The sequence below is a fragment of the Heliangelus exortis genome, chromosome 19, assembly GCF_036169615.1.
Source record: "Heliangelus exortis chromosome 19, bHelExo1.hap1, whole genome shotgun sequence".
In the NCBI taxonomy this organism is placed as follows: domain Eukaryota; kingdom Metazoa; phylum Chordata; class Aves; order Apodiformes; family Trochilidae; genus Heliangelus; species Heliangelus exortis.
In genome coordinates this window covers 177,341-202,785 of record NC_092440.1, presented here as the reverse complement: position 1 = coordinate 202,785, position 25,445 = coordinate 177,341, and the positions used below count along the sequence as shown (strand labels likewise).

At 53.4% G+C, this 25,445-nt stretch overlaps 1 protein-coding gene across 1 annotated transcript in view; it reads left to right on the top strand.

Moving 5' to 3' along the window:
- Positions 1-25,445, top strand: part of KSR2 (kinase suppressor of ras 2) — a 55,640-nt gene that overhangs the window by 14,893 nt on the left and 15,302 nt on the right. Inside the window, exons 4-13 of the mRNA XM_071763581.1 lie at positions 1,383-1,452; positions 2,054-2,137; positions 5,329-5,396; positions 5,640-5,738; positions 6,985-7,103; positions 7,891-8,059; positions 10,403-10,444; positions 10,769-10,835; positions 12,453-12,501; positions 13,075-13,442. Of these exons, the coding sequence (XP_071619682.1) occupies positions 1,383-1,452; positions 2,054-2,137; positions 5,329-5,396; positions 5,640-5,738; positions 6,985-7,103; positions 7,891-8,059; positions 10,403-10,444; positions 10,769-10,835; positions 12,453-12,501; positions 13,075-13,442 (1,135 nt within the window). The remainder of the gene's footprint in view (positions 1-1,382; positions 1,453-2,053; positions 2,138-5,328; positions 5,397-5,639; positions 5,739-6,984; positions 7,104-7,890; positions 8,060-10,402; positions 10,445-10,768; positions 10,836-12,452; positions 12,502-13,074; positions 13,443-25,445) is intronic.

Sequence of the window (25,445 nt, the reverse complement as noted above, 5' to 3'; positions counted from 1 at the left end):
TATACATTTATTTGCAGTGGGCACATTTAGAAAGGAATTAAAAGGCTCGGGTGTCATTGTCTGAGTGTGTGTGGATGGCAGGATTTAATTGAGGCCAGCTGAAAGTTGGTGGAAATAAATTGGGGCTGATAAAGTGGAAGTTTTAATTGGATTTCTGGAGAGGAGCTGGGGTGTTGAGTTCATCCAGGAGTGGTGTGGAACGAGGGGGAGTTTGTGCAGTGGGGTGAGAAAATGATGTTCAGAGAGGGAGAGTGGTCCTGCTTCTCAGAGAAGCATCTCCAGGGCTTGGGACATCCCTGGGAGGTGGCAGATTGTGGGACAGCAGGAGGGATGCTGGGCTGGGAGCTGTGGTTGGGTTGTCCCAAGGGCTGGTGAAAGATCTGGGTCAAAAATCTCGGTGTGAGGCAGCCCATGTGGGGCTGTGCCAGCAACTCCTTTACCCTCTGATTAACCAGAGGTGCCTGAGGGGTGCTGGGGACAGGGGCTGCTGGAGATGGGGTGAGGTTTTGAATTCTCCCAGGGATTTTCCCAAGCTGGTGAGCAGCCAGGCTGGGAAGCAGCATGGAAATACAACCTTCAGGAAGGAAGCACAAAGAAACCACCCACAACATTAAACCAGGATATTAGAGCAAACAGTGGGACTCCCCAGGCAGAGGGATGCTGCTCGAGGTCTATTTAGTGAAGGATTTGCTGGAGCGTTCCCTGCTGGGGAACCTCTTGCTATTGGAAAAATAGGAAAATTGGAAATCTTTCATGAGGGAAATCCAACCTTTGGATCCCTGGGGCTGAGAATCCTGCTGGGCAGGAGGAGGAGGAGGAGGAGGGTCTGTGCCCTGGCTGGGGCCAGCACTGCTGATTATCTGCCTGCATTCATCAGCTTCTCTCTTACTCCTTCCCCAGCCAAGGTCCTGTTGCCCTTTCTTCCCTCCTTTTTCCCTTCCAAGGAGGCTGCTGAGGCAGCTTTTGACTCTGTTCTTCTCTTTGCATCCAAACACTGAATATTCAAGCTACTTTCCAGGTGGCTGGCACGTGACTTTTTGTTCAGCCCCAACCACCAGCACTGATGTCTTCTTAATAAATGATGCAGTTACCATTTCAGCTTCATTTTCCCTTTCTGGTTTGGCCTCTCCCTGCCCCAGACTGGGGGCTGTTATTGAGAGGGTGTGGGGGGGTAGGGCCACCCCCTCCACTCCCTTCTTGCTTTTCCAGGAGTTATTGGTAGGGGGTTAGAACACCAAAAAACCACCATTCCCATCTTCCTTTGCAGGAAGGGAGCCCAGCAGGATGCTGTAAGAGGATATATTAGGCAATTCCTTTTCTTTTTTCTGTCTGCATCCCCAGAACTTGAGCCTTGATGGTTTTCCCTGTCTCTCTCCCTGCAGACACTCTCTCAGTGCCTCGCTGGTCCCCGCAGATCCCCCGTCGAGATTTGGGCAACTCAATCAAACACAGGTACACCAAACCTGGAACCTTCAGTCAGCCTTCCCAGGGGATCAGCATCATCCCTCCTCTCCTTTCACCTCGGGCAGGGGGCTGAGAACCATTTCCCATCTCCCATGCTGTCCTAGGAGCCCCTTTAAGTTCCATTTTGGTTGGGATCTGGGGGCAGTTGCTGGGTGTTAGCCCTGACCCTACCAACCTGTAGCCACTTTCCCACACCTGGGTTATTGCCCTTCCATATCTACCCCAAGAAGGACTGGAAACAGCCCTGGGGTTGCTGGTTGATGAGGCTTCTCCCAAAGGCTGGAAATTTGGGTTGCCAGGCAGGGAGGTGTTTTGGGGCCTCTGGCTACAGCCTAGAGTGGCCACAGCCAAATAGCTGGTGGCTAATGCTCATCCTGACCAGCTCAGGTGCCCTTTGAAGCAGGTTGTGCCCTAAGGAGGGCTCAGATTTGGGCTTTGGTGTCTGTAGAAAGGGGCTTCAGAACCTGCAGCAGTGTCTGAGGGCCACAAGGACAAGATAAATCGGGGGTAGGGGATGGTCCTGCAGGAGCAGGCATGGGGGGGCACAGCCTGGGCTCCCCCTGGCCACTTTCCTGTCTTTTTCTCCCAGGTTTTCCACCAAGTACTGGATGTCTCAGACTTGCACCGTCTGTGGGAAAGGAATGTTGTTTGGTTTAAAATGCAAAAACTGCAAGTAGGTGGAGCTGGGTGTGTTGTGCAAAGGCCACAATGGAGGTTTGGGTGCTGGAGCCCAGCAGGGGCTTGGGGGTGGTGTGGGGAGGCAACCAGCCTCTCATCCTTGCAGAAAGCTTTAATGAGACACAAACTTGGGTGAAGAACACCCCAAATTGGGGCTCTGGTGGGCTGTGCCTGCCCGGGATGGGAGCAGGGGTTTTGGGGAGGGTGCTGAGACGTGGGCTCTGCTCACCCCAAGGCAGTGGCTCTGATCTGATGCAGCAGCAGAAGGACAGGGAGGTGTTGGAGCCAGTGCAGAGGAGGCCCTGGGGCTGCTGGGAGGGCTGGAGCAGCTCTGGAGCCAGGGGGAGAGAGTTGGGGGTGTTGAGGCTGGAGAAGAGAAGGATCCCATGGGGAGACCTTAGAGCAGCTTCCAGTGCCTGAAGGGGCTCCAGGAAAGCTGGGGAGGGACTTGGGACAAGGACAGGGAGGGATGGGATGAGGGGGAAGGGTTTGCAGCTGCAAGAGGGGAGATGGAGAGGAGATGTTGGGGAGGGAGAAATTGTTTGGTGTGAGGGTGCTGAGCCCCTGTCCCAGGTTTCCCCCAGAAGCTGTGGCTGCCCCATCCCTGGCAGTGTTGAAGGTTGGATGGGGCTTGGTGGGAGGTGTCCCTGCTCAGGAGACATGAAATGGGGTGAAAACCACCCCAGAGAGGGGCTGGAGGGGGCTGTGCCCGCCAGGGATGGGAGCAAGGTCCTTGGGGAGGATGCTGAGCTCTGCTGACCCCAGGGCTGTGGCTCAAATCCCAGCAGGTTCCCTGCTCACTGCCCCCCTTGGCTGTGCTTTTGGTGCCCACCCAAGGGGGTTACCCCCAGAATTATCTGCAGGAGCTGTGGGGGATGCCAGCAGATGGGTTTTACCCACAGCATTGGGTGCTATCTCCTCTATTTTATCCTTTTCACATCAGCAAGTCTTGGGGCCCTTTGTTTCCTGGCAGTTTCATGACCCCGAGGAGCCAAACCCACTGCAAGCTGCCATGAAACTTGTGATGCCAGGGAGAAAGGGCCACCTGAAAAATGGGGCAGGGCTGGAAAAAGGGAGTGAAGCAGAGGCTGGGGCCACTCTTACTGCTGTGAATCAGCTCTGAGACAGGATCATGCAGCCAGCAGAGCTTAGGGAAGCTGCTTCTGGAGCTACAGCTGCCTTTTTTGTTAGGGCTGAGTGCTGGGAATCCTCCCATCCTCTCCAGGTAACTGGGTTAGCAGGAGCTGCCAAGTGATAGCAGTTGTGGTTGATTAAAAGCTGATGGGGTAGCAAATTGGGATTTAAAGCAGGACAACAAATGCCTGGATGTTCTGCAGCTGCTGGAGGGTTTTGGAAGTCCTGTTAGGCAATATTTATTTATTTGAAGGTGGGGATTTCTCGTGCACTCAGTGCTTGAGGTGTTGGAGGCTTTGCAAGCCCTGCTTGGGGCTGGTCCCCATGAAGGGAGGGATGGTGGGACCAGTTCCAGCTCTGTCTGACTCCTGCTGCCTGTAGTCACCGCAAAAAGAGGAAATAAATTCCCAGGTTGTTAAAGGTGAACACAAAGAACTGAGGTTCCCCAGCTTTGCTGTAGCTTTCCCCAGAAATAGGAGGGGAATGAGGAGGTAAACCAAACAAACCCCTTCCCCCCTCCCCCCCCCAAATCCTCCCAAGCCTTGAAACCCAAATTAATCTCTTGCCTTTCCCTCTAGGAACAGCTTGGTAATAAAACCTAACACACAAAGCTCCTGAATTTTCATTACCCAGCTCAATGGCTTGGAGCTGCTGTTGTTTTGGGGTTTTTTTTCCCCCATTTCCCCCCCCCCCCCTTTTTTTTTTTTTTTCCTTTTCAATCCTTTTTCTCCTCTTCACTTTTTCCCCAGTGGCTCTCCCTCCTCTGCTGAGCCTGGGGAATCATTTCCACCCCTCATCAAGAAGGAACAGGAGCATTTTGGGATGCTGATGCCTCTGTGCATGACCCAGGGTGAAACCCTCCCTAGGTTCCTTGCTGGGTTGTGTGAAACCAGGCACAGAATATTCAACATTTTGCTATAAATGCTCTCATTATTTTTGTTAAATGTCCTCTCAGTAAAATTAAGAGGGAGGGGACAATGACTGAGATTCATCAAGAAGGGGGCCAGGGCAGCTGTTTCCTCCCCCTCTGCTGCCCCCCAAATTTAATTAAGTAGAAAGCAGCTTTAGGGGTGGATGGAGGGAGGGGGGGGGAAGTGTTTTGGTACTATGGGTATCTACTGCTTTTATTTCACTGAGGTTGGCAAAGATAATTTTGGGCATCCTCAAACTGGCTGCTGGGTGTGTGGTCCCTCACAGCTATTGGAAAAAGGGGGGGAGCTGGGCAGCCCCCCCACTTTAGGGTCTGATTAGTGTAGGACTCTCCCCAGGACACATCAGGACTCACATTTGTTGAGGATGCTCTGGGATATGCATCCTGGGTGGCTTTTAACCCTGTGCCCACAGCACTTGGGAATTGGGGCTGTTGTTCAGCCTGGAGAAGAGAAGGATCCAGGGAGACCTTAGAGCACCCTCCAGTGCTTGAAGGGGCTCCAGGAAAGCTGGGGAGGGACTTGGGACAAGGACAGGGAGGGATGGGATTGGGGGGGAAGGGTTTGCAGCTGCAAGAGGGGAGATGGAGAGGAGATGTTGGGGAGGGAGAAATTGTTTGGTGTGAGGGTGCTGAGCCCCTGTCCCAGGTTTCCCCCAGAAGCTGTGGCTGCCCCATCCCTGGCAGTGTTGAAGGTTGGATGGGGCTTGGTGGGAGGTGTCCCTGCTCAGGAGACATGAAATGGGGTGAAAACCACCCCAGAGAGGGGCTGGAGGGGGCTGTGCCCGCCAGGGATGGGAGCAAGGTCCTTGGGGAGGATGCTGAGCTCTGCTGACCCCAGGGCTGTGGCTCAAATCCCAGCAGGTTCCCTGCTCACTGCCCCCCTTGGCTGTGCTTTTGGTGCCCACCCAAGGGGGTTACCCCCAGAATTATCTGCAGGAGCTGTGGGGGATGCCAGCAGATGGGTTTTACCCACAGCATTGGCTGGTGCCCCTTCCCATGGCAGGAGGGTTGGAACTGAATGCTCTTTAAGGTCCCTTCCCCACCCTTTCTCTGCTTCTCCCTCCCTTCTCACCTTTTTATTTATTTTTTTGTTGTTGTTGATTCCCTCTGCTCCCCGCCAGGCTCAAGTGCCACAACAAATGCACCAAAGAGGCCCCTCCGTGTCACCTCCTCATCATCCACCGCGGAGGTAAGGCCATTTCTTCTCCTTTCTCCCACCCTCGGCTCCATTTCCCACCAGGTCCAACTTTCCATCCAGCCTTCCCCCCTCCCCCACCCCCCCCTCGGGGCGATTCGGGAGCCGGAGCCTCGTTGGCGGCCGCTGGGACGGAGGCTCCCGAACCGACCCGACCCGCTCGGGTGGAGATGTTACCCACCTCCCTTTTTTTTTTCCCGTGGAGATGTTACCCATCCCCCTTTTTTCCGCTTGTAGGGAGACGACCCGTGCGGGGCGAGGCAGATTTGCATTGCAAACCACTTCCACCCACCCTTCCCCCGCCTCCTTTTCTTTTCAGATTCCCCACCGCCCGGGGTAAGTGCAACCAGGTTTTAGCCTTTCGGTACCGTCCAGAGTTTAGGGCTGGATCCCCTGAAATCTTCCCCTCCTCCTTCCTACGCCCCCCACCCCATCCCTGGGGTTGCACGGGGCAGGGGAGGGGGTCACCCCCCGTCCCGGGGTCCTGGTGTGGATGCTCGTGGTGCTTTTTTTTTTTGGAGCTGTTTTCATGCCGGAGAGCCCCAGATCCACAGAGAAGGGGGAGAACTTTGCAGCAGGACGGCAGGAATGGCTTCCCACCTCTTTTCTTCCAGATTTTTTTTGGCCTCGACAGCCAGAGGACTGCGACCACCTAAGGGAAACCTTTCCAATGATCCTTGCCTTGAATTTTTTTATTTTTATTTTTTGAGCTCTTCAAGCTCTTACTTTCTCTTAATGACCACCAAAAAAAGCCACCCTCATCTGCTTAAGCACGGGGAGCTGCTTTGGGGTGGTGGCACCTGAGAAGGAAGGGAAGGGGGCAGCTTTGCAGCTCTCTGTACCCTTCCTTGCAGCAAATTTGGGTGGAAGAGGTTGAAGCAACCCCCCCCCTCCCATCATGCTTCCAGCTGCTGCAAACCCTGAGCAGGAGGCTGGGCAAGCAGCATCCTGTGCTGCCAGGGGCTCCAGGGTTTTGGGCAGGACTTTATTTTTGCAGTCATTGGTTTGTGATGTTGGAAGACTTGGAGCCACCCATTGTGTGTTTAAGCTCAGGTGGCTTTGGGGTGGCCTTAGTGAAATAGCCCCCCTCAAAAAAGTAGAAGTTATCAATGCCTTTGCCCTCCAGCCAGCCCACTCCTGAGTCCCCCCCAGGCTCCTGAAATGGCTTTCCCCCCAAAAAATAAATTAATCAGGATGCTTCAGGCTGGCTACTTCCCTTCCCCTACCCCTGCAACACTGCGGTGAGGATGAGGATGGTGTCTCCTCCTGATGCTGGTTGACCTCCCCAGCTCACAGGGTGGCCACAGTGGTTACTGAACCTCCCCAACTTACAGCCCTGGCCTTGAAGCCCTTCTCTGTGTCCCCAGGTGGGGTTTGGCTGTAGCTGGGGGTAGCCCAGGGCTAGCTGCCATCCCAGGGCAGGATCTGGAGGAGCCTCAGGGGATGGCTTTGAAGAGCCATTGGCAAGCACAGGATTGAGCCCAAGTTCTCCTGCAAAGCTTTGATGTCTCTCTGTCTCTCTCCCCATCCTGTCCATCCCTTTTTCCCTTTTTTCCCTCCCCCCTCTCCCTTCTGAATCCAGCGAGGTTGGTCCGGACGGAGTCGGTGCCCTGTGATATCAACAACCCCTTGAGGAAACCCCCCCGGTATTCCGACCTCCATGTCAGCCAAACACTCCCCAAAACCAACAAACTCAACAAGGTGAGGGGGGATTCCTAAAAGAAAGACTTGAAAAGCAAAAAGGGGCCATGTCCTGACCTTGTGTTCCAGGAGAGGAGGGGACCAAGCCTTGTGGGCATTTCCAGGGGTCTCCCAAGAGCATCTCTTGTTCTGGGACCAATGTGGGTGTCAGTGGGGGAGTAGGAGCTGCCCAGAAACCTACTTGAGGGTTTAAATGAAAAAAAAAGGAATGCCCTGGAGTGGTGCTAAGCCAAGGAGAAGAGCAAGGGTGAGTGTGAGGCAGGAAGCTGCAAACCTCTCTGCTCTTGGGTTCCTCAGCATGGGTTGCAGCCACCTGCAGGGAAGCTGGGGAGGAACTTGGGACAAGGACAGGGAGGGATGGGATGAGGGGGAAGGGTTTCCAGCTGCAAGAGGGGAGATGGAGAGGAGATCTTGGGAAGCAATTGTTTGGGGTGAGGGTGCTGAGCCCCTGTCCCAGGTTTCCCCCAGAAGCTGTGGCTGCCCCTTCCCTGGCAGTGTTGAAGGTTGGATGGGGCTTGGAGCACCCTGAGTTGTGGGAGGGGTCCCTGCCCATGGCAGGGGTGGCACTGGGTGATCATTGGAGCCTCAGTTCTGGTGTGGAACAGCTTTGGGAAAGGTCAGGCTGGGACTCTGGTTGTTTTCTAGAGCTCCTGGGGGGGGGGGGGGGGGGGTTGGGACAACCCGTGTAGGTCTCACTTGTCACCTGGGGTGACTGTGGGGCACCTTGGGGTGGCACCCTCCAGCCTGGCTCTCACCAGCTTCTTTCTTCTTCTCTCCATCCCCCTAGGACCACATCCCAGTGCCCTACCAGCCAGACTCCAGCAGCAACCCTTCTTCCACCACCTCCTCCACCCCTTCCTCACCGGCCCCACCGCTGCCCCCCAGCGCTACTCCCCCGTCCCCCCTGCACCCCTCCCCGCAGTGCCCTCGCCAGCAGAAGCAGTTCAACCTGCCAGGTACTCTGCTGGGTTCCCCAGGGGTTCCTCACTTCCTCATCTGCCCCATCAGAGGGGCTGGTGCCCCTCAGGGGCTGCCCTCAGGGTAAAGATCTGCTCCTGCCACTTGGATGTCACAGCGGGAAGGGGAAAAGTTGGAAGCAGAGATGATCAGCACAGAGGAATTGGGGATAATTCAGGTTGGGAGGGAGCTTGGGAGGCTCCAGTCAAACCTCCTGCTTGAAGTAGGGTCAGGGCTCAGGGTTTTTTATCCACTTTGGTCTTCAAAACCTCCAGGGATGGAGCCAGCACAGCCTCAGTGGGCAACCTGCTGCTCTTGAGGCTACAAAAAGCTTCTCCAGGTTTGCCTTCTCCATGGTGTGTGCCCACTGCATTGGTCTTACCCCTCTACAAGGGTGACTTCACAGTGTTTTTTGGGTGATGGGCCCCCAACAAGCATGCTGTCAGCAGGCATGTGGTGTGACAGTGGGCAGCAGGTGATGCTGGAGGTATCTGGTGGAGCTTCTCCCACTGAGTCTTGTTTGGGTGCCTGGGACCCATCTGCTCCTGGAGCTCAGTCATGTCAGGGAGGATGGAAGAAGCAATTTGGTCATGGTGGCTGCAGGACACAGGAGTTACATTACATGGCCAAAAAAAGCTCCCCTTGGAGCATCCTTCAGGATGTACTGAAGCCTCTCCCTGTCCTTGGAGATGGGTGTCCTTGGGGCAGGGCTGCTGCCCCAGGGAAGGTCCCTTCTGAGAGGAGAACAGCTCAGCATCACTCCTGGCAGTGTGGAACATCTCAGCTGCCTTCAGCCCCCACCTGCTGCTCCCCAAAAGGGATTGGTGAGAGGACAGGAGGAGGAGCCATGGTCCTGACCCATCTCCAAGATTCCCCAGGGCTGGTGATCCCTCTTTGGTCCTTTTTGATGGGGCAGCAGCCAGGAGGATGGGGTCCTTCCCAGATCCCAGCCCCCCAGGTTTTGGTTTGGTAGGCAAGAGGGTCAGGATTGCTTCTCCAGAGGAAGCAGATGGCACCTCTGTGTTCTCCTGTTCCTGCTGTGCCATGGTGATGCCTCCTTGCCATCTTGACAAGCCTTCAGCTGGAGAGGAGGAGGGAGGTGAGGGGGGAAGTGACAGATCCTTCATGGTAGCAAATATTTCCAAAACCTGGGAATTCAAAAAACCCCAAAGACCCACCAGCCAAAGCACACAGGTCCTCCTGTGTCTGGAGAAGCTGTGGGATGCTGGAGGAAGACACTGGAGGAGCTGTGAGGAAGCACTGAGCACTCCAAGGAGCACCATGACCTGTTCATCAAGGAGGGATTCAGCTCCCTCTCCCATTCCCTGGGTCAGGATTTGACCCAGCCCTGTCCCTGGAGCCTCCAGGAGCTGGGACGATGGTCCGCAGCATGACTGCAGCCCAGGGCATGGGGCTCTTTCCTGAGCTCGTGGTGGTCCAAGCTGAAGCATCCTGATGTCTCACCAGTGATGGAACATCCCCAAACCACTCTCTGGGCAGGTCCTGGACCCTGTTTGTCTCTGCAGGGAAGGGACAGAGGGTCCCAAATCACAGATGTGATTTGGTGGTGGTGAAGGCAGAAACCCTGTCATCTGGGGAGCTCCTGACCTGCTTCCCCAATCAGCAGGGATGGAGCAGAGCAGGATCAGACCCCAAGAGCTGCCACCAAGCAGGACTTTACTGTGCTTTCATCTTCCCACAGGGGAAGTTTCTCCCTGGTTCACCTCATCAAGATGGTCATCTTGGGGATTAGGATTTGAGCTTGGAAATGGCAACCCCATGACCTCTTTTTGCCAGAATTACCTTCCAGTCTGCTTTGATCTCAGCTCAGGGGTGCTCAGGTCTCACTGCAGAGCTGGGGCTCAGTCTTCAGGGTAGGGAGAAGAAGCTGAGGGACAACCTTAAAGTCTTGAAGCTCAAGGAGAAAATGGTTTCTGAGCTGGTGCCAAGCTCTGGTAGTCTCAGCAGCTCCATCTTGCTTCATACCCACAACCTGCCCACCCTGAGTGACATCAGGGACAGGGTGACAGGGAGGGTGCCACCACCCAGAGCAGTGCTGTGTTGGCTCTGTAGGTGACATCAGGACTCTCCAAATACTGATTACTGAGAGAGAGCAGCAGCTGATGGTGGTAAAATGAAGTTCTAATCCAGCCAGGTGGTTAGAGGGTTAAAGTCTGACTATTTGGGGGCCTGAGCAACCTACACCCCATGGTGGGTGACATCCCCTGGTGTGATGGAGGTGGAGACCTGGCCCTGGGACTGGTGTTTCATGGTGTAGGTTGGGGTCCCTGCAGCTTCTGGCTCTGCAGGGCAGTGCTTTACCTCCCTTCTTTCTCTTCCAGCACCCCATTACTACAAGTGCAAGCAGCAGTTCATTTTCCCAGGTGAGTTTCATGGAAGGAATCTCTGGTAACTCTGGGTGCTCCCCTGGGAGAGCAGCAGGTTCTGTCCCTGTCACCCTTAAGTGACTGAGTGTTCAAGAGCTCTGCTAGCCCTGGATGTGTGTGGAGAGGTTGTGCTGGGGTGGGATTTCTCCCAAAACGCAATATATTGTGTCAGGACCATGGCCTACCAAGGATGGGGTGGCCCTGGGTGGCACCCAGTTAAGGCTGATCTGGACCTGGGGATGAAGGGGGGTTTTCCAGTTGGATTTAATTCCCCTCTGGGTGCCTCCTAGCCCTGCTCTCACCCAGCTCTTCTCTCCCCAGATGTGGTCCCTGAGACACCAACCCGAGCCCCACAGGTTGTCCTCCACCCCGTCAACTCCAACCCCATGTGAGTGCCTCCACTTTTTCCTCTTCCTCCTCCTTCTCCTGGCCACCTTCCCCTCCTTGGGTAGCACACCCTCCACATCCCACCTCCTCTCAGCACCCATGGGTGCTCCTTGGCTTGGCAGGACCAGCCTGGGGTGCAGAGAGGCCTTTGGGAGAGGTTGGGATGGGTGGGCTTGGTGCTTCTTCTGCCCTGACCCAGCTCCCAGCTCCTGCTGATGTCTTGGGGAGGAGAAGGGCTGACAGGAGAGGGTGGGGGGTGGATTTATAACCCACAGCAGTCTGGCCACCTGGTGCTTCACCATCAGAAGAAATAAAAAAAAAAAAACAAAAAAACCCCAAAACTTTCAGTGCAAAGCAAAACCCCACGAGACACCAAATCCCAAGTGATGATTCTTTTACCAAATTACAAGCAGAAAACCTGGGGCTCTGAGGTAGTTTTCATCAAACCCTAGACTGGGTTGGGTGGGAAGGGACCTAAAAACTCATCCAGTGCCAGCCCTGCCATGGTCAGGGACACCTCCCACAGCCCAGGGTGCTCCAAGCCCCATCCAACCTTCAACACTGCCAGGGATGGAGAGGTGTTCTACCAAAGGTGGTTCTGGCAGCTCCATCTGCAAGATTTAAAAGTCCAACAAAAGTGTCACCAAAATGAGCTGTGAAATGCAGAATCTAATGGGCATTAGGACCTGGCATCTTGGGTCCAAATCCCACCTTCACCCAGGTCCCCATGCCTGGGATTTAAAAAGGAAAGGGGTAGGAAGCACAGGAACACTATGTCTGGGTGGCTTGGGGAGTGTTCCACCCCTCCTGGGATCCTTGCTGCCATTGGGAAGGGGTCTTCATCTTATTGATTATAATAATTTGTAATGTATTGAAGATACTGTCAAAGCCACCTGAGATGCTTCAGCTGATCTTCCCCATGGAATTCCCTCATTCCCTCTTAACAATGAGACCCTGGTGGTGGGAGGTGCTGTGGAAGCAGAGAGAAAGAATCTCCTGACCCTGGGGGCTGGGAACTGAGATAAATTGGGGTGTTCTTACTGCAGGAAGGGTCCTGGAGGCCTCTCCTTTTCAAAAAAACATTGGAAAAACCTCTTTTCTTGTCTTCTGGCTGCCACACTTGGTGCTCCGTGGGGAGGTGACTCTGATCTTGGAGACCACCTCAAAATGCTGTGGGTGCACATCCCAGTGCTGCTCCCAAAAGCTGCAAGGGTGTAAATCTGTCCCTTACCCTCAGCTTGGTGGGGAGGTGACAGCTCCCAGGGCATGTGGTGATGGGATGGAGACCTGGTCATCTGCTCCCACATCACCAAATCCCACATGGATGAATGTAGAGTTAAATATTGCCCATCCTCCCTTCTCTCCTGGGAGCCCCCAGAGCTGTCAGGGGGTTGGGGTGCTGGGGGGCATGGGGGGGAAGGGGCTGCTCTCCCAAATCAGAAGCTTGGTACTTTTTCTCCTTGTTCCCTCTGGTCCTGATGCAGGGTGATGCTGTGGGAGGTGGGACTCAACACCCAGGAGTGTTTGCCCATCCCTCCCTCCTTCCCTCCCTCCTTCCATCCCCCCTTCCCTGTTGTTTTTTTACCCAGCAATAATTCCCTAATTCTTCTTTTCCCAGCCTGGAAGGAAACCCATTGCTTCAAATTGAAGTGGAGCCCACCTCAGAGGTGAGGTCCTTGGCCTTGCTCCTCTTCTCAAGGGGCTTTTCTTTCTTCTGTCTCTTGGGGCACATTTCACAGGAGTTGGTGAAGTTCAGCATCTGCACCATGGAATTGCTGCTCTCTGAATTCATGTCCAGGCCTATCCATGCCCACACATCCATGTTCCCAAGGAGAGGGATGTGGTGGAGCATGGATCCACCCTTTAAGATCCTGGAGTCCAACCCTTCCCCCAGCACTGCCAAAGCCATCCCTGCCCCATGTCCCTCAGCACCGCATCTTCAGGGCTTGGAAACCCCTCTAGGGATGGGGACTCCACCCTGGACACCCTGACAACCCTTTTGGGTGAAAAAAATGTGTCTTGGTGTGATGTGCTCTTCTATTTCCCCTGGGGTTAACCCTGCAGAACTGGGTTTTGAGGAAAGCTTGGCCACCCAGTCACCTTCAGAAGATACCCACTGGTTTCTCTGGGGCTGAGAGAGCAGTAGGTGGGTTAGGGGAGGAGCTGTCCAAAGAGATCAACCTGGATACCTTTTTTTTTTTCTTGTCCTCACCTCCCTCTGTCTCCCCCATCCCCTGCAGAACGAAGAAGTCCCCGAGGAAGCCCAGGAATCCGAGGATGACTTTGAAGAGATGAACCTCTCCCTCCTCTCTGCCCGCAACTTCCCCCGCAAGGCCAGCCAGACCAGCATCTTCCTGCAGGAGTGGGACATCCCTTTTGAGCAGCTGGAGATGGGGGAGCTGATTGGGAAGGGTCGTTTTGGGCAGGTTTTTCACGGCCGGTGGCACGGGGAGGTGGCCATCCGCCTCATCGACATCGAGAGGGACAACGAAGACCAGCTGAAGGCTTTCAAGAGGGAGGTGATGGCCTACAGACAGACCAGACATGAGAACGTGGTGCTCTTCATGGGAGCCTGCATGAGCCCTCCACACCTGGCCATCATCACCAGGTCAGTTCTGACACCCCCTCCTTGGCTGGAATCAGTTTTTTTCCCTTTCTGAACCAGCTTCACAGAATCACAGAATCATTCAGGTTGGAAAGGATCCCTCTGGGATCATCAAGTCCAATCCTTGGTCCACTCCCCCCGTGGTTCCCAGCCCATGGCACTCAGTGCCATATTCAGGCTCTTTGTAAAAACCTCCAGGGATGGAGAATCCACCACTGGGCAGCCCATTCCAATATCTGATCACCCTCTCTGGAAAGAATTTCTTCCTAATATCCAACCTGAACCTCCCCTGGCAGAGCTTCAGCTGGATATTAGGAAAAAATTCTTAAGCCCATGCCCTCTTGTCTTACTGATCTCTTCCTGGGAGAAGAGATTGACCCCCCCCTGGCTCCAACCCCCTTTCAGCGAATAGCGAGACAAATGTTCCCAGGCTGTGCCTCCCTGCCCTGGGGTGGGATGTTCTCCACCTGCTGTGATTGAGGCTGTGAAGGTGATAGCAAAGAAAAGCCAGGCAGATTGATCCCCTGGAGGAGAGAAGCTCAGAGGGCTGGAGCAGCTCAGAGCTGCTCAGAGGGCTGGAGCAGCTCTGCTATGGGGACAGACTGGGAGAGTTGGGGTTGTTCAGTCTGGAGAGGAAAAGGCTCCCAGGAGACCTCATTGTGGCCTTCCAGTGTCTGAAGGGGCTGCAGGAAAGCTGGGGAGGGACTTTTTGGGATGTCAGTAGTGATAGGACACGGGGGGATGGATTCAAACTAGAGGAGGGGAGTCTCAGATTGGATGTTAGGAAGAAGTTCTTCCCCAGGAGGGTGCTGAGACCCTGGCCCAGGTTGCCCAGAGGGGTGGTGGAAGCCCCATCCATCCCTGGAAGTTTTTAAGGCCAGGCTGGAGAGGGCTCTGAGCAACCTGAGCTGGTGGGAGGTGTCCCTGCCCATGGCAGGGGGGTAGATCTGGATGGGCTTAAAGGTCCCTTCCAATTCTATAATTCTATGAGACAGGAATATTTTGTTCAGCCAGGGAAGGATTTGTTTTCGGAGGAGGGATGGGACCTGCTGGGATGGGCAGCTTCTGTTCTGGCTTTGGTTTTTGCTCAGGTCCTGAGATGGGTGTTGAGGTCTGGACTTTTCTTGAGTGCTGCCATGGCTCAGGAAGTAGCTAGGCATGTGTGGACACTAGGTCTCATAAATAATTCAGTGCTGTGAGGACAGCTCAGGTGCCTGAAGGCTCAGTAGGATGTGAGTGTCAGGTCCAATGGTCTGTGAAAAAACCCAGGGTGGGAAAACCAGGTGCTTGCAAGGAGGAGACATGGTCCTCCATGAGACCAGAGCCTGTCCATGAGGGTCTCCTTGCTCCTGAGGAGGTGGGAAACCTTGCAAGATTATTCATGATCTCCTAGAGCATGCCCTGAGAAGCTGTGGCTGCCCCATCCCTGGCAGTGCTGAAGGTTGGATGGGGCTTGGAGCACCCTGGGCTGTGGGAGGTGTCCCTGACCATGGCAGGGGTGGCACTGGGAGAGCTTTAAGGTCCCTTTCCACTCAACCCAGTCTGTGATCCCTTTGCAGCCCTGGTTTCCTCAGCTTTCCACCCCTATCAAAACCTGGGCGATGGGTATTTATTTATTTCATTCCATTTGGCTGAGTCTCACTCATTCCAGTGCCTTTTCAGAGAACCCCCCAGGGGCCATTTCTTGACAGGTTGACAAAATAAATATGTGCTCTGCTGGGGCTTGATGCATGCCCAGGAGGTCTGCTCAGCCTGCTGCTCACTTTGCTTCTCCTCCCAGCTGCCTCTAGTCCCTTTTTTTAAGGTCAAAGCTACAGTTTTAGGAGATTGCTCTAAATACAACCTCTGCTCCCAACCCCTCCAAGCAACCCCTGCTCTCTGCTTCTGATCTGATTTGATCTTTGTTCTTCAGAAGTGGAGTCAACATCAGGGTAGTTTTTAGATAGCAACTGGAAACTTGTTTCGTTTTGGGTTTCTTCTGGGTTTTTTGGGTTTTTTTTTTGGATTTTCTGGGATTATTGAGGTGCAATCACCTTGTGCCTGGTGGTGGGCTGGCCATGAAGATGCTGGGAAACTGAGGGGGATGTTGGAATGGGGCTCAGAGGTCAGCCTCAAGGAATTTTTGGGAAGTCTAGGAGTGTGGCAGCTCACTTCCAGACACAATTTCTTCCCCTTCAAGGCTCGTCTCTGCTGGTTCTTGCCCAGAGCTGCATCTCCCAGGATGATGGTGCAGGGATGCTGCCTTCTCCCAGTTCCTTGTGTGGTCTCTCCTTAGTTGAATATTTTTAATGGCTTCTTAGGACATCTCTGATAATCTTTATGGTGAAAAACCTTCTCATCATGTGGAAGTCACCATCCCATATGTGTTTCCTTCTCTGGTCCTGCCCCTTGGAAGAGAGAAGTCTTTTCTAAGGGATACAACAGCCCTGGGGGGGACTTTTCTGTCTGGCACAGATGGGATCTGCTGCTCTGGTGTTGTAGGGAATGAGGCTGGGAAAAGGACAGCATGGGGTGAGCTGGACTGGGAACGCTCCAGGATACTGGGAATGGTCCAGGATGTGGCACTGGGAGAAGGAGGGAGGCTGGTGACCCCACACAGAGGAGGTTTTTCCAAAGGGCCTCAAGCTCTCCCCATTGGGTTTAAGAGAATAAGTTTAAGCAGGACTTTGCCAAGGGGGCAGGTGACAGCTGCAAACCCAGACTGCCCAAATTTCATAGAATCCCAGAATATCAGCTTGGAAGTGACCTCAAAGATCACCTGCTCCAACCCTTCTGATAGTACTGAAATGTCCCAGCACCCGTCGAGCTGAGACTTCAAAGTTTCCAAGGTGGGAGAATCCATCCCTTCCCCTGGGAGACCACCCCAATGTCTGTTTGTCCTCAGGGGGGATAATTTACCTCTTGTGTTCAATAATTTCCTCCCCTCACCCATCCCTGCAGCCAGCCTGGCTCTGTGCAGGAGAAGCCCCTTTTCTTCTGGTTGCCCAGAGGTTGTTGCTCAAGGACTTCTTTTTTTTTTTTTCCTTCCCACCAAGAAAAAAAGCCACAACCCAACAAGCCCTTCCTTGTAGCAGTTAAAGACATCTCTGTTTGCCTGCTGGAAGCAGCTGCCTGTCCCTGGAAGGGGCTTTGCCACCTCCTGCTGCTGCTGGAGGGGGTTATTTATAGACAAGTTTATTTTTACTTCTCCACATCCCTACGTTTTCCTTCCTGCCCACTCGTGTTAATCAAGGATGATCTCATTAGTGGCAAGAAATTTCCCCTTCCAAACACCATGGGCAAAAGCCCAGGAGGGCTGTGAGCACCTGGGGATGTTGCAGGGGAAACTGAGGCAGTGGTGTGCTGATGGGTTTGGGTTCAAGTTCTGGTTCTGGTTTGCTGTGGGTTAACCATGATGTTGGGGACCAGAACTATTCAATATCTTCATCAACCACGTCGTGGGGTCAAGGGCACCCACAGCATGTGTGTAGGTGACACCAAGCTGAGTGGTGTAGTGGTTGCTCCTCAGGGATGGGATGGCATCCAGAGGGATGGGATCGAATCCAGAAGGACCTGATGGCATCCAGAGGGACCTGGGCAAGCTGGAGAAGTAGGGCCATGTGATTTTTCTGAGGTGCAAGGTCCTGCACCAGGGTTGGGGCAGTCCCAGATATCAGTACAGGCTGGGAGATGGATGGAGGGATGGATGGAGAGCAGCCCTGTAGAGAAGGACTTGGGCAGCAAGTGAGCAGCAAGGCCAGGGAGGGGATTGTCCCCCTCTGCTCCCCTCTGGGGTAAATCTGGGTCCATCTCTGGGGTCCCCATCAGCAGAAGGACAGGGAGGTGTTGGAGCCAGTGCAGAGGAGGCCCTGGAGCTGCTGGGAGGGCTGGAGCAGCTCTGGAGCCAGGGGGAGAGAGTTGGGGGTGTTGAGGCTGGAGAAGAGAAGGATCCCATGGGGAGACCTTAGAGCAGCTTCCAGTGCCTGAAGGGTCTCCAGGAAAGCTGGGGAGAGACTTGGGACAAGGACAGGGAGGGATGGGATGAGGGGGAAGGGTTTGCAGCTGCAAGAGGGGAGATGGAGAGGAGTTGTTGGGGAGGGAGAAATTGTTTGGGGTGAGGGTGCTGAGCCCCTGTCCCAGGTTGCCCCCAGAAGCTGTGGCTGCCCCATCCCTGGCAGTGTTGAAGGTTGGATGGGGCTTGGAGCACCCTGGACTGGGTGAAGACATCTCTGCTCAGGGCAGGGAGGTTGGACGAGGTGACCTTTAAAGGTCTCTTCAAACCTGAACCATTCTGTGATCCTTGAGTCATCTCTTAATGCCTCCATCAGGGTTGGGAAAGAAGAAATTCAGCATCGTTTGCCCATGGGAGTTGAGAACTCCAAAGAGCACTTCCATCAGAGCCAGGGAATAGATTTTTTCTTGGGTAATGAGCAGTGGGGACAGTTAACATTCATCTTAATTAGTCTGGAGGAGCAGGAGTGAGCATGAGCCCTGGTGCTGTGAGCATGATGGATGGTGCCAAGCAGCCTCCAAGTCGGGCCTGGTGGAAATGAAAGGGCTGGAAAAAAAAGAGAGGGCTGGAAAAAAAAGAGTTTGTGCTGCCTAGAGGCAAATGCCAAGTTAGTTGAGCTGGTGTTGAATGAGACAAAGCCAGGGTTGGAGGAGCACATGTAATCTCCTTGGAGCTCCTGGTCCCTGTGCTCCTGGTCCCTGTCGGTGGCAGCGTGGGGAGGGGACATTAAACCTCACCCACCTCAGGAGGTCCTTCAAAGGACAAAAGGGAACAGTTTTCTGATGCTGTTTGAATGGCTGGAGCCACCCACGGAGGGGCTGGAGTGCAGAAACTCCAGGTTTGAGGATTCTGGTTGTTCCTTCTGGGAAACTGTTCTGTGCGGGGGGGATTTGGTGCAGCTTTTCCAGGGTGATTTCTTAGGTTTTTAGTTAAAAGCTCAAACGTGGCACTAGGAGCCCATGCAGTGACCCTGGGGTTGGGGCCCTGAGATGCTTCTGGCCCTGTTTTGACCCTCCTGAGATGCTTCTGGCCAGGTTTTGACCCCCCTGTGATGCTTCTGGCCCCATTTTGACCCCCCTGAGATGCTTCTGGCCAGGTTTTGACCCCTCTGTTATTGTGGTGTGATGCCAGAGTGATTCTGGATTTACAGGAGCCAGTTTGGGTGCTGTTGGTGATCCCACCTGGCTCAGGATGGGCATGATTTATGGTCAGGAAGATCCAAGGGAATGCTGAAGGACATTAGGAATTAAGCTTGGCCATGGGAGGGCAACATAAAGAGAATTAATTGGTCAGAGGTACTTTTCAGCAGAGGAATATTCCTGCTGGAGAGGGAACATCTCCCATGGCTTTCCTTGGAGCTGGTGGGGAGGTAAGCACCAAGGGGGAACATAAACCCAGGCCCTCTTCTCACCTGAGATTCCCAAAGTGGAAAGCAGAGGTTGCTCTTTTCTTCCTCTGCCATCCTCAGACCTCTCTTCCCAGTGGGCATGGGGAGCTCTGGCCCAAGCTCAGCTCTTCCAAACCTCCCAACGTTTCCAGTGGCCCCACTCAGCTGAGAAGGATTGGGGCAATCTTCATGCTTAGGGAGCTGAGAGGGGATTTAATGGGATTTGGGAGGGCACAGAGAAAAGGAGGAGTCCCAGAACTGGAGACACAGCAGGTTGGGGCTGCTTGGTTGTCCCCTGGGGAGCTCATTGCAGCCAGCCTGGTGTTCTCTCTGGGGACCAATATTGGCCATGTGGGCTTTAAGAAGCAACAAATGGGCTTTTCCTCCTCATTGCAACCCAGCAGTTTCCAAATGTGCCCATAAACCTTCTTTCCTACCCCGGAGGGTTAAGCAGGAGTTCTAAGTCCTGCTCGACAGGAGAGAAACTGAGGCACGGAGCTGTCACATCGTTTTCCTCCATGCCAGGTTGGAGCCACACATCCCAGAAACAGGCATTTCTGAGATGCCTTATGGGCTTGGCCCTTCTCTCCCCACTCATTTAGGGAGCAAGGAGCCCACTCCTTGGAGCCCCCAACCCTCCCCACCTTTGAGCACCCACCTTGAGAGCCAAAGCATCACCTCCTGCCTTGCCCCTGGCTCCTTTTCTCTGCTCTCAGCTGTGCTTTCCCTTTCCCAGGAGTTAAAATAATGGAGCTCATAGATCATGGAATGAATAGGTATTGACTTGATGCCACAGGCTGGTCCAGGATGGATTGATCCCTGGGATGATGCTCCTGGGCAATCAATGCGAGGCCATCAAGTTGGATAAATCTCAACCACAGGGAAGTCAATGCATGTGTTAATACATACATTAAACCAATCTATACCTTCTACCTGGAGACAGCAGGGCTTTTGGCAGCTTTTGGAGCAGGAGGAGTCGGGGAGGAGACCCAAATCTCCCAAAGGTGGGGAAAGGCAGCAGCCTGGTCGTCTACAAGGGTATCTGGGGGTGAAACAAGAACTGCTCTGACTTGTTGTAGTATCCACTCTCCTTAGTAGCACTTTGCCAGGCTCCTCTGGTAGGGGATGCTCAAGGGGGAAGTTCCCCTTTGTGTTTTAAAAGTGTTCCAAAATGCCATAATCATAGAGTCCTAGAATGGTTTGGGTTGGAAGGGACCTTAAAGATCATGAAGATCCAACCCCCTTCCACCCCATCACCTTGCACAAGACTTCATTCATCCATCCTGTGGCCTTCAACACTTTTAAGGTTGGGGAATCAACAGCCTTCCTAGGCAACCTATTTCAGTGTCTTACCACCCTGATGGGGAGGAATTATATTTCTATAATATTCCTATTTTGGCCGTGATTTTTTTCCTATAATATTCCTATTTTGGCCATGATTTCTTGGGGAAAGTTCTGAACACAAGTGGGCTCAGAGCTGAAGCACTTCACTAGAGATTTCCTAGGGGGTGTTAAAGGCAAACCTTGAAGTGCCCAGAGATGGTCCCACCAAAACTTCCTGCTGGTGCCAGCTCTCAAGTGAAATCTCAGCATAGTTCCTTATTTTTTTGGAGCACCCTCAACACTGAGGATCCTCATGTGCCTGAATCCTCCTGCCTAGCCATGGAGGAGGCTGCCCAGGGAAATCCACCCCTCCTTTCACAGTGTTATTAATTTGATATTAATAACAAGAACTATCATGACTCTTCCAAAGTGGAGTTGGGTTTAACTTTAGCTCCGAAGTTTAAGTTTCTCTCTTCTCTCTCCCCAGAAGCAGAATTTCCTTCTCACATCTCTCTCCCCTCCTGAAGCTGAGAAGAGATTGATAGAATCAGAATAATTTGGCTTGTAAGGGACCTTGAAATCCAGAAGATTTGGGTCCTTCAAAAGCAAGAAGAGGTCAATGCCCCTTCCCAATTCCCCCCCCCCCCAGCCTCCTCCTTTGCAGGAGGCAGCAAAATGCCACCTGCCCAGCCAGGATTTTCAGATGATTTGTTTGCAAGGAGGGCTTTAGATAAGCCTGGTGGCTGCTTTGCATTCACCTGCCTCCCAGCTCTGCTCCCTGCAGCTGGGGAAGAGCTTGTCTCCTCCGACGATATCTCCTCCAAATAAAAAATGCATGGAGTTGGCTTTTTTCCTAAATAGCTTGGGTTTGTTGTGGTTTTTTTTTTATTTATTTTTATTTTTTTCCCCTGAAGCTGTTTTGGAGTTGGAGCTACTTTTTGAGGAGGCTGATTTCCCCCCCCCCCCCTTCTCCTTCTCCTTCTCCATCCCTTTGGCTCTGCTGGCTGTAGTTATCTCGCGTGCCAGCTGCTGGGAGGAAAATTTTGCTGCCTAAGTAATATCCATCAAAGGATGGAGCTTCCATCAGGTGCAGTTGGGCTTCTCTTTGGGGCTTTTCTATTGCTCCAGTTTTGTTTCATTCCGTGGAAGATGCTCCAGGCAAAGCTTTGAGCTCCAAGGGTAGGGATCTGACCAAAAGCATCCTTGGGGAGGTTGTGGAAGGGTTGGGTTTGGAGGTAGAATTTGCTGGGAGGTGGTTGTGTCCAGAGAAGAGTAGTGAAGAGTCTGGAGAACAAGTCTGACCAGGAGCAGCTGAAAATGTTGATCCTGGAGCAGAGGAAGCTGAGGGGAGCCCTTCTGGCTCTCTGCAACCCCCGGAGAGGAGGTTGGAGGGAGGTGGGAGTCAATCTCCTCTCCCACATAACCAGTGATGGGATGGGAGGAAGTGGTGGCCTCAAGTTGCCCAGGGAAGGCTCAGGTTGGATATTAGGAACAGTTTCTTCCCTGTCACCATCCCTGTAGGGGTTCAAAAACCATGTGGACATGGCACTTGAGGACATGGTGAGCTTGGATCTGGATGGTTGGAGCTTGGAGGTCTTTTCCAACCTGAATGACTCCATGTTTCCATGCTGCTGATGGCACTGTGCTGCTCTGAAGCTTTGGGCTGCAGCTTTCCTCCCTTTTCCTGGGCTCTGGAGGGTGGATGGGGCTTCCCAGTGTTCAGAGAGGAAGGAAACCCCTTGGACCTTGGTTTGGGAGCAATGGGAGTGGAGGGGAAGGGGGCACAGCAAAGGGGAGAGAAACCCAAATGAAGTTGTAGTCTTGGGGTTGGAGCATTCCCAGCTGTCTTGGGGTCCTGAGCCGGGGGGACCCTGAGAAGAGCTGCTTTGCTTCACCAGGAGTTTCCAGTGGTGGGGAATCCCAGGGAAAGGAGTTCTGAGCATCCCTTGGCAGGGCTGGGGGCATCTGGCGCCTCAGGAGCACTGGGAGCTACTGGCATCACAGTGGGAGTAGCTGGCCCAGGCTTTTTTATCCTTCCTCCCCACCACCAAACTTCATTAGGAGAAAAAACAAAACAAAACAAACAAACAAACAAAACCAAAAAAACCAAAACAAGCAAAAACCAAACCAAACCAAAACCTGCAATAAAAAAACTAGATGTGGGGTCAGAGCCATGGCAGCTTTCTCCTGAGGCTGAGCCTCACCAAACTCATTGCAGCTTGTGTCAGCCTGGCCCTGGCTGTCCCAGCTCTGTGTCCCCACTGTTCTTGGGGTGATGCTGAGATGCTTGAGGAGCTCCTGTGGAGGCTGCAGAGCTGGTGCCCCATGGCAAACCTATGCCTGGCTGTGCTATTTCCTGCTGATGTTGAGCAACCCAAAACCTTTGGGATCCAAACCCAACCCCAACCCTCTCCCTCTCCTTGCTCTTCTTCAGCCTTGTTTGAATTTTCTGCTTTTGTCCAAGCCATTTGGGGCTCTTGGCTTTCCACAGCACAATTGTCAGACAACGAGGGAATGAATGGGAATGGCTCAAAAACTTCCCAAAAAATTCCAACCTGGGCTCTTCTCCCTCCTCCCCTGCTTCTGTGGATCAAATCAAATCAAGTCAGTCCCAGCTCAGGGGCTCTGGTTGCTCTGACCATCTCTTTCTTAATATTCCCCCCAAGATTTCCCCTTTTTCTGTGAAATACCAATCAGCACTGAAGTGCTGGGGAATGTGGAAGCAGCCCAGCAGCCCCTCCTTTGCTCTCTGCCTTTCCTCCAGCCCAGCTCTAACCTGCTGGCAGAGGGATTTTTATATTAAAGTGCTTTTTATTAATTCCCACTCTCTCGCTCTGGGTCTCCCCTGGGCGTCCAGTGCCTGGCTGTCACCATGGTATCAGAGCTGGTTGTCCATAAATCAAGAGGAGAGCAAATCCTGAGCTTCCCAGGCTCTGGCATTTAGCATTTTGGGGTGTTTTGAAATGACCCCCTCTAATTTACCAGGAATTTGTGGGGCTGGTGGGAAGAAAAGCACAAAGCATCCGTAGGGATGGGCATCAGCCATCAGCTCTGGAGTTATTCCTGCTCCTGAGCAGGAGCCAGGCTGAGGGCTTCAGCCTGGTAGAGGTGATGGGCATTAATGTTGAGGTGATGTAAGGAGGAGCTGAGGGACCTGGGATTGTTTGGTCTGAAGAAGAAGAGACTGAGGAGAAACCTTTTGGCTCTTCCAATATCTGAAAGGAGGTTGGGTGGAGGTAGGGGTTGGACTCTTCTCTCAGGTAACTGGGGGCAGGACAAGAGGAAATGGCCTCAAGTTGTGCCAGGGGAGGTTGAGGTTGGATATCAGGAATGATTTCTTCCCTGACTGAGCAGAAGAGGCTGCCCAGGGAGTCACCATGCCTGGAGGGGTTCAAAAAAATCTGCACTTCAGGCCATGGTTTAGTGAGCAAAGTGGGGTTAGGCTTGATGATCTCAGAGGGTTTTTTTCCAGCCTCAATGACTTAAGGAACCTGTGATTCTATAAATAGAGAGGTGATGGCCATCAAAACAGAGATGATGACCATCAATATTGCAGGAGAGGGGGGAAAAAACCCCAAGCTGGGGGGTGAATGAGGCTGTATTCCTATCAAATGACAAAAATATCAAGAGGCAGTGCTCCAGCTCTTCCTCACTCATCCCTCCCAAATTGTTCCCCTGTGAGATCTCTTTGCCTTTGCTCCTGTTGCTGATGTCTTCAGCCCACGCTGGTGAAATGCAAGAGTGTTTATAAAGCAATTTGGGATTTGGCTTGCTTGGCTGAACACTTCAGAAACTCATTTGGAAGAGAAAGTTGCATCTGCAGCAGGATGGGGCCATGGGCTTGGGACTGTCTGGTGCTGTCTGTTGTCATCTGGGATTGTGCCATGGGTTCAGAGAGCTTCTTCCCAAGCTGCCCAATCCAGTCTGTCCTTGCTGCCCCTCAGCTCTGGATGAGATTTGGTCCCCACCAGGGTACATCCCTAAACCTGCCTGCTTTGTGTGGGGTGGGATGGGGAGGCTTGGGAGGAGCATTTGGTGATGTGTCTGCGCTCTTACAGCCCAGAAACCAAGCAGGTCCTGGGCTGCATCCAAAGAAGCACAGACAGAGGGCAAGGGAGGGCATTCTCCCCCTCTGCTCTGCTCTGCTCAGACCCCACCTGGAGTTCTGTGTCCAGTTCTGGAGTCCCCAGCATCAGAAGGATACAGAGCTCCTGGAATGTGCCCAGAGGAGCCACTCAAATGCTCAGAGGGCTGAGCACCTCCCTGGGAAGCCAGGCTGAGGGATTGGGGTTGTTCAGCCTGGAGAAGAGAAGGCTCCCAGGTGAGCTCAGAGCAACCTTCCAATATCTGAAGGGGCTGCAAGAAAACTGGGGGAGGGCTTTGGACATGGGGGTGCAGGGAGAGGACAAGGGAAATGGGTTAAAACTTGAATAGGGGGGGATTTAGGTGAGACATTGGGAAGAAATTCTTCCCTATGTGAGTGGTGAGATGCTGGAACAGGTTTCCCAGAGAAGCTGTGGCTGCCCCATCCCTGACAGTGCTGAAGGTTGGATGGGGCTTGGAGCAACCTGGGCTGTGGGAGGTGTCCCTGACCATGGCAGGGGGGTTGGGGCTGGAAGATCAGAACTGAATGATCTTTAAGCTCCAACCCAACCCATTCTGTGGTTCTATGAATGCCTCCTTGGAGCAGTGAGGAAGCCAGGATCCTCTCTGCAGGCAGAAATCATCTGCCTTTGTTTTGGTGTCAGGTGGAGGTGGGGGCTGCCTCAATGCCACCATTCAGCTCAGCCCTCTCCAGCTGAAAAGGCAGGAGATGATGGTGATGAGGATGATGGTGATGACGATGTTCATGCCCCTGGAGCAGGGCTTTGTCCTGCCCCAATGGGGAAGGTTTGACAGTGGGTGGGGAAGTGAGGAGAAGCAGGAATCGTGGAGCTGTGCCATGAAAAGGTTGTGCAGGTGGTGGCTGAATGGGCTCAGGTGCTACACAATGGGTATCAGCCAAGCTTCAGCTCTGCTTTGGCAGCTCCTTATCCAGCAAGAAAAGTCCCAACAAATGACTGGGAAGGCAGCTGGGAGCTGAATTCATGGGGAGGATTTAATTCGGGGAGAGGAGGAAGGGGGCACCTGACTGCCTGGGGTGACTCTGCCAAGGTCTGAGGGGTGGTGGGGACACATCCCAGGTCTGCTCTGTCACCTTCCTGGGTGCCACCAGCCCTGGGCTGAGTCGTGGCTGCTCTGCTCTTGCCAGGGCTTGTGCCAGGAGCATCCTCTGCCTCCTTTCATGCCTCCCCTCTGGAAATGA